At 42.8% G+C, this 18,009-nt stretch overlaps 2 protein-coding genes across 4 annotated transcripts; one reads left to right on the top strand and one right to left on the bottom strand.

Annotated features, from left to right (window-relative positions):
* Nucleotides 1-420: 420 nt before the first annotated feature.
* On the top strand, nucleotides 421-10,456 carry ACOD1 (aconitate decarboxylase 1). Of its 3 annotated transcripts, XM_082055580.1 has the most exons (6): nucleotides 421-550; nucleotides 2,091-2,198; nucleotides 3,663-3,824; nucleotides 4,928-5,017; nucleotides 6,978-7,183; nucleotides 7,435-10,456. In XM_082055580.1, the coding sequence occupies exons 2-6, from the start codon at nucleotides 2,187-2,189 to the stop codon at nucleotides 8,387-8,389; spliced, it is 1,425 nt and encodes a 474-aa protein (XP_081911706.1). In that variant the 5' UTR covers nucleotides 421-550; nucleotides 2,091-2,186; the 3' UTR covers nucleotides 8,390-10,456. The 3 variants fall into 3 exon arrangements, with proteins under 3 accessions (XP_081911706.1, XP_081911708.1, XP_081911707.1); XM_082055582.1 differs by lacking the exons at nucleotides 421-550; nucleotides 2,091-2,198 and adding an exon at nucleotides 4,251-4,625 and having other exon boundaries at nucleotides 3,708-3,824; XM_082055581.1 differs by lacking the exons at nucleotides 421-550; nucleotides 2,091-2,198; nucleotides 3,663-3,824 and adding an exon at nucleotides 4,190-4,625.
* Nucleotides 10,457-10,586: 130 nt separating this feature from the next.
* Nucleotides 10,587-16,344, bottom strand: LOC309441140 (glutamine amidotransferase-like class 1 domain-containing protein 3, mitochondrial). The gene is made up of 4 exons (XM_082055609.1): nucleotides 16,182-16,344; nucleotides 14,232-14,403; nucleotides 12,142-12,346; nucleotides 10,587-10,878 (listed from the first exon to the last, which is right to left on the bottom strand). The coding sequence occupies exons 1-4, from the start codon at nucleotides 16,287-16,289 to the stop codon at nucleotides 10,686-10,688; spliced, it is 678 nt and encodes a 225-aa protein (XP_081911735.1). The 5' UTR covers nucleotides 16,290-16,344; the 3' UTR covers nucleotides 10,587-10,685.
* Between the last annotated feature and the right edge of the window lie 1,665 nt (nucleotides 16,345-18,009).

The raw sequence follows: 18,009 nt of genomic DNA, 5'->3' as shown, positions 1-18,009 counted from the left end.
ACAGTCACTCTGTGATTCTGTGGTTCTGTGATTTAGATGTTTATTTCTCCATTTTTCTGGAGGGAAGAATGAGCTGGAAGAACAAAAGTGAAAGTTAACAAAGGCCTTCCCTTTTTCAGTCTAATAGTGTTAACTTCTACTAACTTTTCTAACCATTGTCAACCTTGTCAACGTGAGCAATCCCATTAGCTGGGCTGGATTTTATCAACACCAAACATAATTCTTCAGCACATCCAGGTTACCTCTGAGGTTTCCCTTAGTGTGGAAATAGGGGGGCAAGGAAGAAGCACTGATGCACATTCTGGTTCTGTCTCTCCATGCGGTCAGGATTTGGCCAAAGTGTGCATCTCACCCAGGACCTAGGAAATCCTACTGGGATGTTTTATGCAGATTTTTCATGCATGAATGAGGAAGATGTCATGTACTCACAAAGAAATGTGTGTGGGAAGAGGTTTAGTATCCATGCTGAACAGCTGCTCATATTTAAGAAAAAGACAGGACAAGGTTTTAAATGGAACCTGTGCATAATGCAGGTTAGCCCACACAGAAGGTATGTATGTGTTTTTAAGGCTGAGATTTAGGAGTCCTGGGCCTCAGGCTCTTTGGCTACATCCATGAACAGACACACTGCTTCTTCTATCATTTAAGGCACCCTGTTACCCAGTGCAATTTTCAGCATAAAGTTAGGCATCTGAAGATGATGTCCATAAGCAGAGCTGGCTCAAGGCACAGGCAAAACAGGCAAAAGACTGGGTTAGAGCTTGATGGGGAACAGCTGACCCCCTCCCATCTCTTTTTACCTGCCCATGCCCTCCCAAAATTTCACAGAATACTACTAGCACAGCTCTCTCCCTCTGCTTGTGCTGCTAAATGTAATTTCGCATTTCTGAGGTGATGAAACTCAGTTTTGCCTGACAGCTGAAAGTCCCTAAGCTGGCTCTGGAGACAGGTTGGACTGGCTCAGAAAGGGGTCTGCTCAGCATCAGCACTGGCATGAGGAGGAGGAGAAATATGTGTCCAGGGCCAGGAGTGGGGAGAGGATGCAGCCCGAAACAAACCTTTCAGTAGTAGAGCCACTCAGATCAAAGTTTAACTTCACCTACAGATCCACGCTGATCTCTACCAGGAGTTAGATCAGGCTTTACAAAAGCGTTTAAGGCTAGGCTCAGTAAAGGGCTGAGGTTTCTAAAGTTTTAGGCAGCACTTAAGCATGGAAGTGCAAGACTGCAGTTCTGAAAAGACTTGATACTTGGTTCCCTAATCCAGGAGGTTCCCAGGCTTCAGACATATGTTACTTTTTCTCTTCAGAATTATTCAGTGGCCTCTACTCATGCTCCATTGAGGTCTGCTCCCCTCCTGAGGGGATGGGCAGGGATTCCTCACTCACTGTATTCTCGTAGTCCGAGATTCCCGCAGAAGCGAAATCCCTAAACCGGTGGTGGGAGAAGTGCCTCGTTTCTCAGAGAAAACACCTTTGTCTGAGATGCAGAAAACCTGCTAGTAGAAATGATGGCCTCACATAGCAACTCATGCTGTTAAAACACTATTAAATGCCAAGAGCTGCCTTAATCCAGTTTATGGTCTGATATTCTTATGGCACACATTTCCTGTGTCTGAATTGTGTGTGTGTTACAGAGGAGACAGATCTAGTGAAAGAAGCGTGGCTTGGGGGGGGAATAAAAAGGAAAAACAAAGCACAAACAAACAAAAGGTTATTTAAGATAAAATAGCCTTTGCCATCCTGGAATCTAGTACTGGGTTGATCACTCTCCCATCCATGGCCTACTGTGGTTCCCCAAGGTCAGTTTGACACACACGGTGATATCTTCTCTCCTCTCCATGCTACCAAATGTAAGACACTCAAATTAATTATCAGTTTCTATCTGGTAATAAAATATCACATCTATCAGTTTTGCATGTGACATGCATGTGGAAGAAAAAGTCCTATCACACGTGTACCAGCAGTTTGTAGTACAGTTAGTCAGAGGAAAGTTGAAAGTGAAGAAAAAGGAACATTTCTAGGCAGAGGAGGAAATGGGCAGGACAAGATGAGCAAGAAAACAGGCCTAATATTTCTTCCCCCACCCCAGACACACGTATATAAACAGAAAGAAAGTGATTTCTCCTGCTCGTTGGCTGATACTTGTTTGCTGCATCTCTCTGGGACCACACACCATCTCTCCAAGATGTGGGCAAAGGTACTGTCTTGCTTCTTTGCACTGTAAGATAAACTTTTCTGTTTAAGCTTTTGTATCCTCACTCCATATGTTTCAGTAGGCATGTATCACACCATGGGATACGTGGTTCACCTGCTTTAAATTACTTCTGTACCTCAAGATAATACTGCTTTAGTACAAAGCTGGGTGAGAACTTACTTGAAATCATGGGTAAAGTTCCAGTCACCATGGTCAGAAAAGAGAAATCAAATTGCAACAACGCAATGAAAAGCTACTGGCGTAGTGGGAGTGAGCCTGTATCATAATTATAAAGGAGAGAGCAGCACAGTTCGTCTTGTTAACTTAGCAAAACAGAGACCAAGGGGAAATATCATCACTCTATGTGGACATGTGCAGGGGAGTAGAGGAAGGGGAAGGATAAGGAGAAATGGAATGAGACAATTTCCAAAGAGAGAAAATAGCTATATTCTGTAATGCAAATATTAAAAAAGCAAGTGTGTATATAGACTGGTTGTAAATAACATATGCCTCTACAGAGAGAAATTCTAATGGCTGGAGAAATGAAGTTCTAGATTAGTTTCTGATAGAGATATTAACAGCAGCTAAGAGCTCCAGCTAAGAAGCAGCAGTCTGACTTTGCATAATGGGTCAATGCCCAATGGGAAAGCAAAAGAAAATTAGAGATATAATTCCCAGATCAGCAGGAGCCAGGAAAAAGGAGCCACTGCTTTTCAAAGAGGTGAGAGAGATCTTGTCTTGGAGAAAAGCTGGGAGTCCAGCTGGTCATGAATTCAATGGGAGCCAGGAGCAGCAAATGCAAGGTAGGGCTGCCAAGTCCCATCTCCCACTGAGCTCCAAGCTCAACAAGGCTTGGGATGGTAATTCTGCTATTCAGGGAGATCAAATCTTGACCCTTTGTGTGGTAGAGGCTGCTCTGGATTGAAATGACAATTCCCCATTGATTTCAATAGCAATGAGAAAGTGCTATAGAAAGCCAGATGATTTTTGGTTCTATTTGTTTTATATATGTGTGTGTGTAGATATAAATATAGAGATAGAGAGAGAGAGAGGGATGAATGGATAGATAGATAGATAGATAGATAGACAGACAGACAGATATCTTGCAAAGTCACATCACCTGCAGTGCTTACCCTCAAGGATGCAAGCCAGGGAGGAAGCAGCAGAAATACAGAACAGACAAGGACACTGATGAAAGTATAAATAAACTATAAATAACACTGTGGCATTTCTGGGAATAAAAAAGGGAAGAAATCAAACCTTAGTTTTGCTGATGCAATTCGTGTAAGCAGAGGCAGGGTAACAGAAATGGCCAGCATGCTGAGCAATAGCTCAAAACTGAAAGTAAAAACAAAACAAAACAAACAAACAAGCAAAACAGGGAAAAAAAAAAAAAAAGAAATTTAAAAAAAAAGGTTTCCTTAAATAAAGAGAAATGTGTACTTTTTTTTTTTTTTTCCCTCCCAGACAATTACGGGAAATTTTGCCGATGTGATTCATGGCTTGAATGCAAACCACTTGACGGATCAAGTCATTCAGAGAAGCAAGCGAATGATTCTGGATACTCTTGGAGTGGGGCTTCTGGGTACCAGCACTGAGGTCTGCCACAAAGTGACACAGTACAGCAAGGTGAGGAGTCCACCATTCATGGCATACCCTAAGGTTTAGCTTTAAGAAAAGCAAGGGAAAATCGGTCTATAAGGGGAAGGTTTGTCATGGAGAAATTATTTTGGGGCTGGGAAGAGAGACACAGCGTTCTTCCCACTGGTGACAGGGAAACTTCATTGCTCGGGTCGCTTTTAACTCTGGATGGGCAGAAGTCTATGTAACAGACTGTATGCTAAGACTCCCCACTGCAAACACAGTTAATTAAGAATCCCTTCCTTACTGTCACATACGAGATTTTATTAAAAACATCAGCAATGCAAACGTCACTTACCACCAGACTTTCAAAAATACAGAACTGTCAAAGGGATGGAGAGTTAGTAGTGGGTTACTTCTAGTCCATAAAACATAATTGTTGTCTGAGGCTTATTGGTCATGTTTCTCCTCCAGTCATGTTCTCCTTAAACTAGAGGAGTACTTGGCCTTGAGGAGAAGCCTTCCCAACACAGGAGCTCATCAATGAGGAGGAGCTCAGCCCACTGTTTTATCCGTCAGATCTGTCTAGTTTGACTCAAGCTTGAGAGCTCTGTGTGCCAATAAGTCTCTTCGCACAAGAGATCCCCCCTTCTCAAACTGTGGTAGTTTGTGCCCTTTCATTTCATTCTGTAAAGATCTCTTCATTGGCTAAAAGATCTGCACAGCAAGAGGAAAAGAGCAGAGCCCTTTACAATGTGGGGATACCAGCCTCAGGAGGCTGTGTGTCATCTACCCAGGGACTACTAAAATGTAGAAAATCAGAACTTTTAACTGGAGATCTTCCCCAAGGTAATGAGGGAACTGCCGATGGGTGGTGAGAAGCGACATTGATAGTCAGAGGCTGTGTGGGGGAACTGAATGGCCAGGTGGATGGTGTTGGTCTACCCCCTGACATCTGTTTGGGTGGAGAGGGACATAAACCAACCGGAAATGGAGTTTCTTGTCATACTTTCTGAAATAACGATATTTTTCTGGTGAAAGGAAACAGTTGTGTCCTGAGAGCTTATGATTTGATCTTGGTTACATCAGAGATACAGCGCACATTTATCTTGGGTTCAGACTTCAAATTAATTGATGTCAATTTGTTCCAGATCTACAGCTCAGAGATATCCAGTACCATCTGGGGCCACTTGGATTTCCGACTGCCTCCTCTGTATGCAGCTTTTGTGAATGGAGTCGCTGTAAGGGATACACTTTTATTTGCTCTTAAATCACACTAATTGATGCCATTCTTTCTCTAGAGAGAACAGAATGCTCCTAAAATCCTAGTTTACTTTATTCTTCTGCCTGAAGCCTGCTATAAAACTTTCCTAGACTGTTCTCCTAATGTGCTTCAACTTCCTTCCAGTGAGACCAAGCTCAAGGTATAATATATATCTGATGCAACTCAACAGCACCCCTTATCTTTAACGTGGGATTTTGGACTTTTCAAGGTCAGAACTCTACAGCTTGTCACAAACTTTCTACAGCCACATTACAGAGAGATACTCTAGCTCTCACTGATTTCACTGGGATCCAAATTTCATGCCAACTGGCAAAGGATAGTTACAGAAAAACACAGACAGATGCACATACACATACGCATATAATATCACAAGGCAATTTAATCTCCAGTTACACAGTTGCAAAACCTGGTTATATATTTTGGACACATACTTTCTCATTAAAGCAATAACTGATTCCCCAGACATTTGTCTAAATTCAGATTGAGGTTGAAATCATTTGAAATTGAAAGATGCACAAGAGGTGGGGTAGACAAATTTGGCAATTATGTTAAACTAGGGAAGGTGACCAACCAAGGGAATGGTAATATTAAACTTATCTAAATTAGTGTGACAACGAGATCAGAGGTCCAATTTGACACCTCATTTCCAACGTAGAGAAAATTACCTTGGAAATGAGATTTGGTACCTCTCAGCTCCTAGCAGCCTATGTGATATTCAAATCTGGCTGTCAGCATGTATATGATCATTTCAGTTTACATCCTGGTCACAGGTCAGTTCTAAGCGCTTATTGAAGTCGCCAGGAATGCAGCTTACTGGGTATCAGCAACAATTTTCCTTGTCCTGCACTACAGGGCATCTTCCCAGCTGGCAGCAAAGTTTTTCAAGGCAGGGACTGAGTTTTATTCTCTCTATTCAGAAGTGCAGTCCTCAGAAGTGCATATTCCCAGTATTACAGGGCAAGATCTGAGCACTGGGGAGCCTGACCATCTTCCCAGTTTGCTATGAAGTAAGACACAGGTGAACAGGTGTGAACGTTCAGCTTTTGAGGCATTATTATGTTATTAAAAATGCTGTCTGTGATGCTCTCAAGTCTTTGGGGGTTCTTAAAACTTTGGGGGGTGGTTCCAGCAAGCAATACATTGCAAAAACTGACGGCATTGCTGGGAGCAGTTTGCTTCCAGAACATCAGCTGTATGCCATGCTGGAACAGCCCAAAATATTACCAAGCAGCTGGGCTCTGAGCATGAGAAAGAGGAGGCACCTCTCTCAATACTCCCAAGGGCTAAGCAGCTCATCCCAGTTTTAAGATTCAGCAAGCCTAGGGAGTCTGGTTCCTCATGTGACAAATCTTGTTCCAATGTGCTGAAAATTCAGGCTAAAGACCCATGTACATTTGCAGGCCTGTGTCTGTGGATGGTTGCACTAGGGAAGTTGTTCTGATGATACAACTTTCAATTAGCAGCATGGATTCTACAGCTTTAATGGTGTGAGCACTAACGGCAGCATCAGTTGCTGCACTGGAGAAGTAATTTCATTATGTTTATATACTGGTTTGGGGAAGTGAAAATTCACTGTTCATATGATAGACCTAGAACTGCTGCTTTAATCATACCAGTCTACTTAGATAAGCAAAAGCTTACTGTAGGAAAGAAGAACCACTGTCATACTGGTTTGAGACTGGTGCAACTTGAATTAGAGTTGTATTCCTCTGAGGCAAGATTTGCATTGCATTGTCACTTCTCACGGGCCCTTATTGGTAGTAAAGGTCTTTAAAAGAAACTTCTAAAGTTTTGCTTTCTAAGGAAAATCTAGTTCTTCAATCCTTCTTTATATGAGCTATAGTAGTTTCATTTGACTGAGCCAATCTTGTCAGAGTTTATTTCTGATGACAAGTCCGGTCTTCTCTTTCCATTAGGTACACTCCATGGATTTTGACGACACGTGGCATCCAGCCACACACCCGTCTGGGGCCGTGCTCCCTGCAGTGATTGCACTCTCGGAGGCCTTTCCCCAGAAGAAAAAAATCTCAGGTCTCGATCTGCTCTTAGCTTTCAACGTGGGAATTGAAGTGCAAGGCAGGCTGCTGCGCTTTTCGGGTGAAGCCAGGAATATTCCAAAAAGGTATACAGAAATGCTTCAAGTAGAAAGTTGTGTGGAAGGTTTTATTTCTCAGTGTTAATATACTTAATTAAATGCAAGTTAAAATACAGCTGGCCACAATCAATCATATTTTCTGTTGTATGTCTGGAAATTTAGGAAAGGTTCATCTTAAACATGAAAACACATGACTCCTTATGGGTTAGCTAATGGTGTATGTAGGGAATTCATGTGACTTTTTGACATACAGTAATCAAGAGATCTTGTTTTCTCAGGTTTCACCCACCAACTGTGGTTGGTACAATGGGGAGTGCAGCAGCTTGTGCTAAACTGCTCGCTCTTGACCGGCTGAAATGTAAGAACACCTTGGCTATTGCTGCCTCCTATGCAGGTGCCCCACTGGCTAACGCAGCAACCCAAACGAAGCCCCTTCACGTTGGCAATGCTGCCAAGCACGGCCTGGAAGCAGCCTGCTTAGCATCCCAGGGCCTCCAAGGAAACAAACAGATCTTGGACATGGAGTCGGGCATAGGTGCCTTTTATACAGATTACAACCCGCAGACTCTACCAACCTTGCAGTCCTATCCCTGGCTGTTGGACCAACAAGACGTGGCCATCAAACGCTTTCCTGCTCATCTTGGAACGCACTGGGTGGCTGATGCAGCATCTTCTGTTAGGAGGAAGCTTATGGAGAGCAGTGGCAACTTGCTCCCCCTTGATAAAATTGAGAAAGTCGTTCTCAAAGTCCCAGAGGTCAAATATGTGAACAGACCCAGCCCTACCTCAGAGCATGAGGCTCGACACTCCTTTCAGTTTGTCGCATGCTCTGCTTTGCTGGATGGCAGCATGTCGGTCCAGTCCTTCACCAGTGAGAACATTCACCGTCCAGCTTTACGGGAGCTCCTCTGCAAAACACAGCTGGAGCACCCTGCTGATAATACACCCAGCTTTGAGAGCCTTTACTGCGAAGTGAGTGTCACACTTCAGGATGGCAACACCATCAGCGACCGCTGCGACACATTCTACGGACACTGGAGGAAACCTCTGAAAAAGGAAGACTTGGAGGAAAAGTTCCAGTCCAATGCCTCCAGTGTCCTGCCTGCAGAAGCCACAGAAGCCATCATAGAGACGGTGTACAATCTGGAAAAAATAGAGGACTGTTCAGTACTAAGCACGTTTTTATCAGGACAATCGGCTAGAGTGCTGTCAGAGAAGCTGCACTTCCTTTGAATGTTCCAACCGACAGCTGCTCACAAAGCAAACACAAAATTCAGGACAAACTCCTATTTAGTAACTCAACCACTTTTAAATTGGACTCCTGTAACAGAAGAGCCATGCTCAGTCCAATATCATGTGTTTTGGCTAAGTAAATAATTTAGCGATTATGTGCACGGCTCAGTCAGGCTCAACAGAAGATCCTCTGCTGGAACAGTCGACTTCAATTATCTTTATACCTCTAGAGGCAGAGCACAGCTTGCGTGTCACACAAAAAATGCCCCGCTCTTCTGCCAAAAGAAGTCTGTATGTTCTGTTTCTGCTAAATAACTCCATAAAGGAAATCCAGATTCTGGAGGAGTATGGAAATGTTGTCTCTGTGAGAAACATTGCTGTGAGAAGGACAGAGAACAAAAGCCTTTAAATACGCGTTTCTGTAGATTTAGCTCTAGAGCCTCCTTGAAGAGGCCACCTGCTACGTCAGAGCTTTGACGTTTGTGCTAAATAAACATGGCATACATACAGAGCAGTAGGACTTGATACTCCACAAGACGTCGGGCTTTGCTGCAAGGACCGGTCTTGCATCGACAAGGTAAAATAAACCTTAGTGCCCTCCCTGGTCACTCCAGCTGCAGAGCAAGAGGGACAACTCACCACTCCTCGTCATAAAAGCACAATATTTCTCGGTTCCATCTTCTGGCTCCTCTGTGGTACAGGTTTATTCCTGCTGTATTCCCACTCCAGTTACAAGGTGCTCACTCAACAAGACACGATTAGAGCTAATTAGCGATGACAGGTCTAGATTACTTCAAGCACTGCGAAGCATGAGCTACAGTAGTTATGACTGACAGAGACCTGTGAGCTCCAGAATGATGCTTATGCTGAGACAATTAAGTCCACACTATCAACTTATCTTGGTAACGAATTATGGGAGATTTTAGTTCCTTTAGCAGAATAAAGCCTTGCCAGGTTGTGTCTCCATGAGAGGCTGACGACCTTTGCTCACACTTGAAAGATCAAAGCGCATGTTCTAACATATATAAAATGTACCTTCCTTAGGGCATTAACATACATACACACAAAAAAAAACCCCACAAAATAAAGTTAATTCATTTTATTAAACCTCAAATTATTTACTAGAGAAAAAGTTGTGTCCTTCCCACAATGTGTTCATCTGCACTTAAGCCTCTTGACTCTTGGTTTATGAAGTCAGTCTATCTAGGGGGGCTTTGCAGTCATTTCAGAAGGCTGCTAGTTATACTTGCTTAGAGACTTACAAAGGAAAAAAAAAAAAAAAAAGACATTATTTTATTTTTAGAAAGCAGAATTTAATTACTTGCCTATACTGAAGGTATACAGACTCATTTACAGCTATGTCATCTGCAGTTATAGCTAGGTAATATTAAAAACAAATGTGAATTAGTGATAATCATTAGTGATGTGATAAAAATCTCATTGAATGAGGAGGGTTCCTGCTATTGCCAGGTAGACCAAAAGACCTGACCATGAGGCCTACTAGAAAGTTAACATTAGATTAATAATAGATGAGATATCTAGCAGTAATTAACTTCCAATTGTAGAACAAAACCTACCCTCCTACCCTGGAATTGAGAAGTCAGCCATGGACAGTTGATTATCTAGTGATTGTTACCAAATTTCGTGGATGTGCTTAACCTAAAGTAAACTTTGCTCATTATAATATCATTTTAATCCAAAACCACACCTCCTCGTCAAAGGCTACTCACCTGCAGAGGACCCCTACTCACTGAACAAGCATAGTAAGAATAATGTTATATAACCTGTATGCAAATATTGTAACCAATCAGCCCTACAGGACTGCCCTGAGGGTGTGTGTGTAGTAATAAGATTTTGCCTAAGTGATTGAGACTTTTGTATTGCTGGTATGCTGGTTTTGTCCAGCATCCAGACTGGTACAACTCTGTAATAAAACAAATCTCTTGTCTCTGTTTGAAGAATTTGGCTTATATGCATGCACACTGGGTAAAGAACCGTATTTTAGGGACAACACTACATTATCTTATCAAGACTGAGTACATTCAGATTCATGAGAAAAAAGGGGAAAAAAGCCCTACTGCCACAAGCAACACAACTTTCAACATGTACTTTCTACATTAAAACAGAAATAGATAGGATACACTTTGCAATAACCACTTTGCAGACCAGATACACTTTGCAAAAACACCAAGAACTGTGAAGTTTAACAGTTGCAGTATTTTATTAATACAATCAAAAGAAGCTAATTGCTCATGCTTAGCTGAATTGATTTCCCTGCAGAAGTCTGCACTTCCAGTCAGGCAAGTTTCAGGACCTCTTGTACCATTGTTCCAATTCCATCAAAGATTTCATGCAGAGGTGCCTTGCACATGAAAGCACAGGTAGTAACTATTTTATTGGCTTTATCCACATGGGATTCATTTACATTTTTGCAAACGTGCTTACATCCAAGCTCTGCTATAGCAGATGCTGTTTCAGCATCAGGAAACCTGTAAATAAAAATATTGTAATTAACATAAAGAGATGAAACAACCGTGAAGTTCTGCCTTCAAAACTTGAATGAGATATTTAATAATATTTAAGTGAGTCTCTAGTTGATGATAAGGGAGTTGGACTGCCAGTGCCAGTTTCTCCCCACCCTTACAGATGCAAGTGATCCAATTTTTTGAAAACATCTGAAATGTAGAGCCACAGTATGTCAGAAGGCACAATTCTGTTTTTTACAAAATTTCAATAAGTTTACAGGATGATACCAAGTGCAGCCGTAACTGATTCTCAAAAGAATGAGAGATGCCAGCTGAACTTGCAGACATGTTAGACCTTCATGAAAGGTCATTCCGCAGAGATTCTGCAGGTTGTTTGTCTCTGGTGGGTTTTTGTGTGTTTGTTTGTTTTTCCTGAGGATAAGGGAGGGACAGTGGCAATCGCTCACTACTGCTACTGATACACAATTCCATTCAGAAGTTTTATCAGGAGTTGACAGTTGTCAAAGCAGCACTGACTTCTACCAGGCCCTGCTCTCATCCGCTTCCCCTAAACTGGCACCAAACCACTATCACCAGAAAAACTTTATTAAAATGGCCACTCAAATTACCACAGGGTACCAAATTTTTGAACGCCAGCTGGCCAGATGCCCAATCTTCATTCGCACATTTGCAATACGAATCATGGCGTTCAAAGGCACTGGTTAAGCAAATTCTGTATCTCAATATGAGCTAAAATCTATCACTCTATTACCACAAATGTAATGTGAAAAAATAACTCGACACCCTCAGTCACCTGCGTTTTTGCGCAGTTACGCTTCTATAGAAGTCATTTTGTTTTGTCACTTTTAAGACTGACAGATGCGACATCCAGTGACTCATTAGCACCCACACTGCACAGTAAAGCCAGTGCAGGAGCCTCTGATACCTTCGGTGGCTCACAGACTGATGGCTTAGGCAAGAGATAAGGCCTCCTAGAGTTTTCATGCTATTAATTGTAATGTGTCTGTGCACGTTGACATTGTGGATCACAGACCAACGTATTTCTGAATTTAGGGATAATTTTTTCCAGTGCTACAGTGCACTAGTCATCTGACCTCACAGACTCAGTCCGTCTGTTCTGTGCCTACTGTTATTATGCAAGTGAAAATTTGAAATTAAATTATCCAAGGGTTACTGGCGCCAGAGATCTCAGACTTTAGCACAGAAGACTGTCCATTTCTTAATCCTAATTCCCACGTAAAATATCTCCATCCATTTCCTTCTTACCTTCCATCTACATTTTTATCTTGGCCGACTGTAACCTCACAACCAGGGAAGACTTTAGCTGCCAGGACTGGCGATATACAGCACAAACCAATGGGCTTTTTAGCACTGTGGAAAGCTTGGAGTGTGGAGTTCACGTGCTCATTGACAGTACAGTCCTTGCCATCTACAGCCCAGGAACACAGGTTCTTTGCTACACCAAAACCACCTAAAGAAAAAAAAAAAAAAAAGAAAGAAAAAAAGCTCAAATGTTAGACACTGCTAAAAGCCACTAAATATACCAGAAAGAAGTTCTCCTTTTTTACAGTACAATCATGGCATGTGTAGGACTGTTAAGTTATCATACTGAAAGCTTTCAGCACATGAAACATGATGGGCTTAAAATGTTAAAAGTTTAACTGCAGATTTTTTATACCATGTATGTTATGCAGGCCAGAAAGCTTAATCTTGCTTCAATACGTAACAAATGGATAAATACAAAACCTCACATTCATTTGCTAGTGACTGGAAAAGCTGCACCATCTCATATGCACCCCTTGATAAGCAAGAGAGGGATTAGAAGAAAGACCAATGATAGTTAAAAGTAGAAACTGCAGTCCATAAGAATAATGCAAACAGTGGTTTGACTCTACAGTAACTTCAGTCTCGAGTTTTAGTTCAATACTTAAACAATTACAAGGGAGCTTTTTTCCCACCTAGAATTCTTTTTTGGACTTAAAAAAAGATCAAGGTTAACATAACAAAACCAAAATGGATATTAGATAAAAATGAATTGATAACATATGATATTCTGAGACATATCACTTGTGAGTGATAAAATAACTTCCTATTAAGAATAATGCTGATTTTTTCTTTCTAGAAATAAGTTTTAACAATCCTTTGCTTGCATTTAATCTTCATTTAATTGTACAAGCAGATTATGTTTTATCGCACCTTCATTTGCTGGATCAATAACCACCAGAATGATCAAAGAAAAAAGGTTACTAGTAAGTGTAACCATCCATTATATTTGATTCCTTGTGGAATGCACATGACATTAACTTTTCTAAAATAAACAAAAAGAAAATTCCACGAGTATTTAAATGGACAACATCAAGTAGCTTTGCATTTTTAATATTTTCCCTTCACTCTTTGCTCACTTTCGAGTGTTATCTGGAATCTCTGAGGCAAGATTTTAATTTTCAAACTTAATAGGGTTTATTTCCCTCTAACAGTTATTACAGCAACCCCACTGAGCCTGGGTTATAATAGCATGAAATTAACGTGGAAAATGTTTGCTAGTCTCTACTCCCTGATCAGTCCTGAAGTCAGCCACTCATTTTAGCGCTGGAAGTCTGTTTCTCTGCGTTATACACACGCTCCCTCTGCTGGCCTTACAACAGAGGACAACTTCAAAATTAACTGCTAGGCGCAGTCGTGAAGGTAATATTTAACAGTACTATGAATACTCTGGCAAGTGATCGTCAGCAAGTCATAATTTCCTCGTGACGCCTTGGTTTCCTCATCTCTAGAATGATTACAATCACCTCCATCTGAAAAGCAATTTTGTGGTCTATAAATAAAAAATTATCCATACGCATGTTTAGTGTAACTTGATCAGCAGCAGACCAGATACACAATTAAAACAAAATGTACTCATATCTGACAGGGAATACAATCTACTTAGCAACCTGCTTGCCTGCCAATAATTTTAGAGGCCATAAAATTAAAGCATTGCCCTGTAATGTCAAGTTCTGGCCTTAACTTTTCTACTCTGGCCAGTGTTCTTGTCCACAAGTAGGCACTAAAGTTTTCACAATCTTTAGAAAGAAGGAAGGAACGGTGCGATGTATAACTTAGCAAAAGAACACTCTGACATTTTAAATTATTGAACTATAAATTAATAAATGAACTGAGATGGCTTGGCGGCTCATGAGAGCTTGCTAAAACATTTTCTCATCCTCAAAAGAAAATAAGAGAAAAAAAAGACACAGCTCTCAAATTCTAGAGTGTCATTTATTCTCTAAATGGATTTAAAAACAAAAAGTAATGAAGGCAAAGCAGTTATTTGCAACCGAAGACACACAAATGTTTTTCTTTTGAAAACCACCTACCAGGGAAAATGACCGCATCGAATTCACTAGCTTTCAGTTCAGCCAAATCCTGAATGTTTCCTCTTGCCAATCTGGCACTTTCAACTAGAACATTTCTCTTCTCTTCTGCTGGACTTCCTTTTAGGTGATTAACTACATCCCTTTGCTCAATATTGGGGGCAAATATCTTCACCTAGAACACAGAGATGAAGCATTGTTTCGAATGTAAACAGAACTTACACGTACTGGTGACAATAAAGATCTTTTAATGAAAACAGTCTTTGTTCCTGAAGTCTGTTATCCAAGGGAAGTGGATTCCACAGGATGGATCTATTGCATTAAATATCTAAAGTGACAGATGACATATTAGGATGGGTAAACTCAGGCACTTTCCACACCCTATTCCTGCAGCTTTTTGACAAGAGCACATTCTTACACCAATGTTAAGCTTGCTGATTTTGCCAGGGCCTGCAGATATCTCCTCCATAGACAACCTCAAGGACAAACAGAGCACCACAATTTATACCAGCAGCCTGGCTGGACACAGGGCTGAGCCTGCAGAAAGGCCGCTCTTAACAGTTACAGATCAGGGTGTTAAAACATGTTTTAAAAAAAAAAAGTTTAAAAGATAAAGATATAAACTTTATAAGCATTTCTAGTGCAATAGTTACTTTCTAGTACAAGTTACTTGTACTATTAAGTTACTCGAGTAGCACAGGAGAACACAGGAGAACATATTTTGGTTAGGCACAAATGGGAAAAGCTGCATGAAAAACACATGGCTCTGTGAAAGGTGTTACTGCAGGGGCTGTTTTCGCTTCTCTGTTCTGATGCTTGCCTTGCAGACTTCTCAGTGCTTGCCACTTTGGTTAATTTTAGAGAGGACAATTTTGCAGTAAATACAGAGTGCTTTTTTTTTTTTTGTTCATGTGGTGCTGTTGTTACCACCAGACAGCTAAGCATGGCTACATGCAGACAGAAGGTGACCACCTCCTGCCACCTGCAGCCACCACATCCCGCTCCAGGCTTCTCTGAGGAACTCCAGTTACCCTAAAAAGCCCAGGAACAGCCAGCAGTAAACAAGCAGGTGAACCTGAGTGAGGGCTGTGGGGAATGGAGAACAGGGCAGGGCCTCTTGCCTCTCCCTGGTTCAGCATGTGACCGCTGCTCCTGTCAGGGAGGCACGCACGTCTTTGGGGAAAGGGGTGAAAACAGGGAGGGAGGGCTAAGACAGGGAGGGGGGTTATGGCTGAACAGGCTTTGTAGTATGTAGTTTTGGAGGAGAGCACATCTGGAGTATTGTGTCCAGTTCTGGGCCCCTCAGTTCAAGAAGGACAGGGAACTGCTGCAGAGAGTCCAGTGTAGGGCAACAAAGATGATTAAGGGAGTGGAGCACCTCCCGTATGAGGAAAGGCTGAGGGAGTTGGGTCTCTTTAGTTTGGAGGAGACTGAGGGGTGACCTTATTAATGTTTATAAATATGTGAAGGGTGAGTGTCAGAAGGATGGAGCCAGGCTCTTCTCAGTGACAACCGATGATAGGACAAGGGGCAATGGGTTCAAACTGGAACACAGGAGGTTCCACTTAAATATGAGAAGAAACTTCTTCACAGGGAGGGTGACAACACTGGAACAGGCTGCCCAGGGTGGTTGTGGAGTCTCCTTCTCCGGAGACATTTCAAACCCGCCTGGAAGCCTTCCTGTGTACCATCATCTGGGTGTTCCTGCTCCAGCAGGGGGATTGGACTAGATGATCTTTTGAGGTCCCTTCCAATGCCTAACATTCTGTGATTTTGTGAAAGCCCACCGTGACGCTCCTATCCCGCAAACACCAGGAGCCACTGCGGCGCTCGAATAGACGGGGAAACCATATCTACCCCCCCGACCCCGCGGAGCCTGTCAGTGGCAGCTCCGCACACACCCGGCGGGGGTGCCGGGGCGCGGAGCCCCGCCTCTCCCCGCCGCCCCCCTACCTCCGCGCCGCCGCGGCTCAGGTGCACCAGCGCCGCCGAGGCTTCGTGAATCTCGCTGCCATCGAAGACGCCGCATCCGGCGAGCACCACTGCTACCCGCTTGCCCATGGCGGCCGCCCCTTAGGCCCGGGCAGAGGCTGCTCAGGCCGCCGAAGCCGCGTCCCGCCTCCTCCCGCTGCGCCTGCGCCGAGGGGCTGCGGCTCGGCATCCATCTTGCAGCTTCCTGCGGGGCCTGGGCCGCAGCTGCCGGAAAAAAAAAAAAAAAAAAAAGAAAGAAAAAAAAAAAAAGTCCTAATTTCCTTTAGCTTTAAGCGAAGTGGAACGGGTCGTATATTAGCCCTGATTTCTTTTCTGGCGTGCTTACTGCAGCAGAGCAGGAATGCAAAGAAGGTGCTGCTCGGTGGCCCCTGCAATGTTGTCACATATCTCTGTTTCTGCAACTCGCCTTAAAGTTGCTCTGCTGGCCGTAGGACCTTGTAGAGGCTCAGCAGTGTACGTGAGAAGAAACTTCTTTACTCTGAGGGTTCCAGAACACTGGGACAGGCTGCCTAGGGAGGTTGTGGAGTCTCCTTCACCGGAGACATTCAAAACCGGCCTGGACACGTTCCTGTGTAGCCTCATCTAGGTGTTCCTGCTCCGGCAGGGGGATTGGACTAAATGATCTTTTGAGGTCCCTTCCAATCCCTAATATTCTGTGATTCTGTGACTATAATGGTGTAATGAATATAGTGCTCTGAAAGACAAAAAAAAAGTGGAATTTGAGTAGAGGCAAGCAGTACTGCTGGGTCCAAGTTTCAACTCCTCAGACCCACACATCCTCTTGGCTCCCTTAACCTTGTATTGGCCTCTCAGGAGTGACTGCTTTTTACTAGGAAAAAAAGAGGTTATTTGGAAATCCAAACCTACCTTCTAGCACCTACTCCCTGCTTATTTGTTAAGGCATCACCCTCAAGAACCAAAGGGCTTCCTTAGGGCAAGGCAGAAGTTCATCTCTAGTCTTTTCCTTAGGACAGAACACACAAATGCCACACAGGAGACCAGATTACTTAATTTTAGCAAGGTCCCTTAGCTCTTCAGTCCTTCATTTTTCATCAGCTGCTTCTTTTATAAAACAAACCTTGGCCTTACTAAGGAAAATCTACGCTCTTACTGGAATAAAAGGATGAAAGGGTAGATCTTGTAGAAAAATGAGTGTCTTCCAAAAATTTGGAGTATAGGAATTCTGCAGGGGACACAACAGTGCACAGGCTGGGAAGAGCAAAAATGGCATATGAAAGTAAAGTCTCTTACTGCAGCAGAATGCATTCAGCTGTATACTGCAAGGTGAGGAGTCTGTGGGGGATGAAGTATAGGGAGATTCTTCAACAGAAAACAGCCAGGATAGGGAAACTCCCTACATAACAGCAGGCTCATGCCTGCTGGGCAATGCTTTGCTCCAAATAAATGCAGGGCTACAGCAATAATTCTACCCCAGCCCATACTCTACCTCTCAAGATTGAGCAGGACTGCAATGCAGCTCCAACTCAGAAAGTCCTTGATTGCCTGACCACCTAATCTACAACCATATGGAGGAAGATCCTTCTCAACCCAAAACACTTGTGGAATTAGAGCTCTGTAGAGCACCAAATACTCACCTTATTCTCCAGGCTTAGCAGGACCCCAGGGAAGTTCCAGTGGAGCCATCTCAACCCAGCGAAGTATGAAATATGTTTGGTGGGAGTGGAGTGGTAGTTCAACATGCTTTCTGGCACGGGACTCCCTGGGCTCAGCTGCAGGAGAGCAGAAAGTTTGATTAGGTTTGGGGACAGGGGAAACAAGAGTTTCCAGA

Source organism: Streptopelia decaocto, assembly GCF_964273445.1.
Source record: "Streptopelia decaocto genome assembly, chromosome: 1".
Taxonomy (NCBI): Eukaryota; Metazoa; Chordata; class Aves; order Columbiformes; family Columbidae; genus Streptopelia; species Streptopelia decaocto.
Note: the sequence above shows the minus strand (reverse complement) of the source record. Positions and strands in the feature narration are given on the sequence as shown.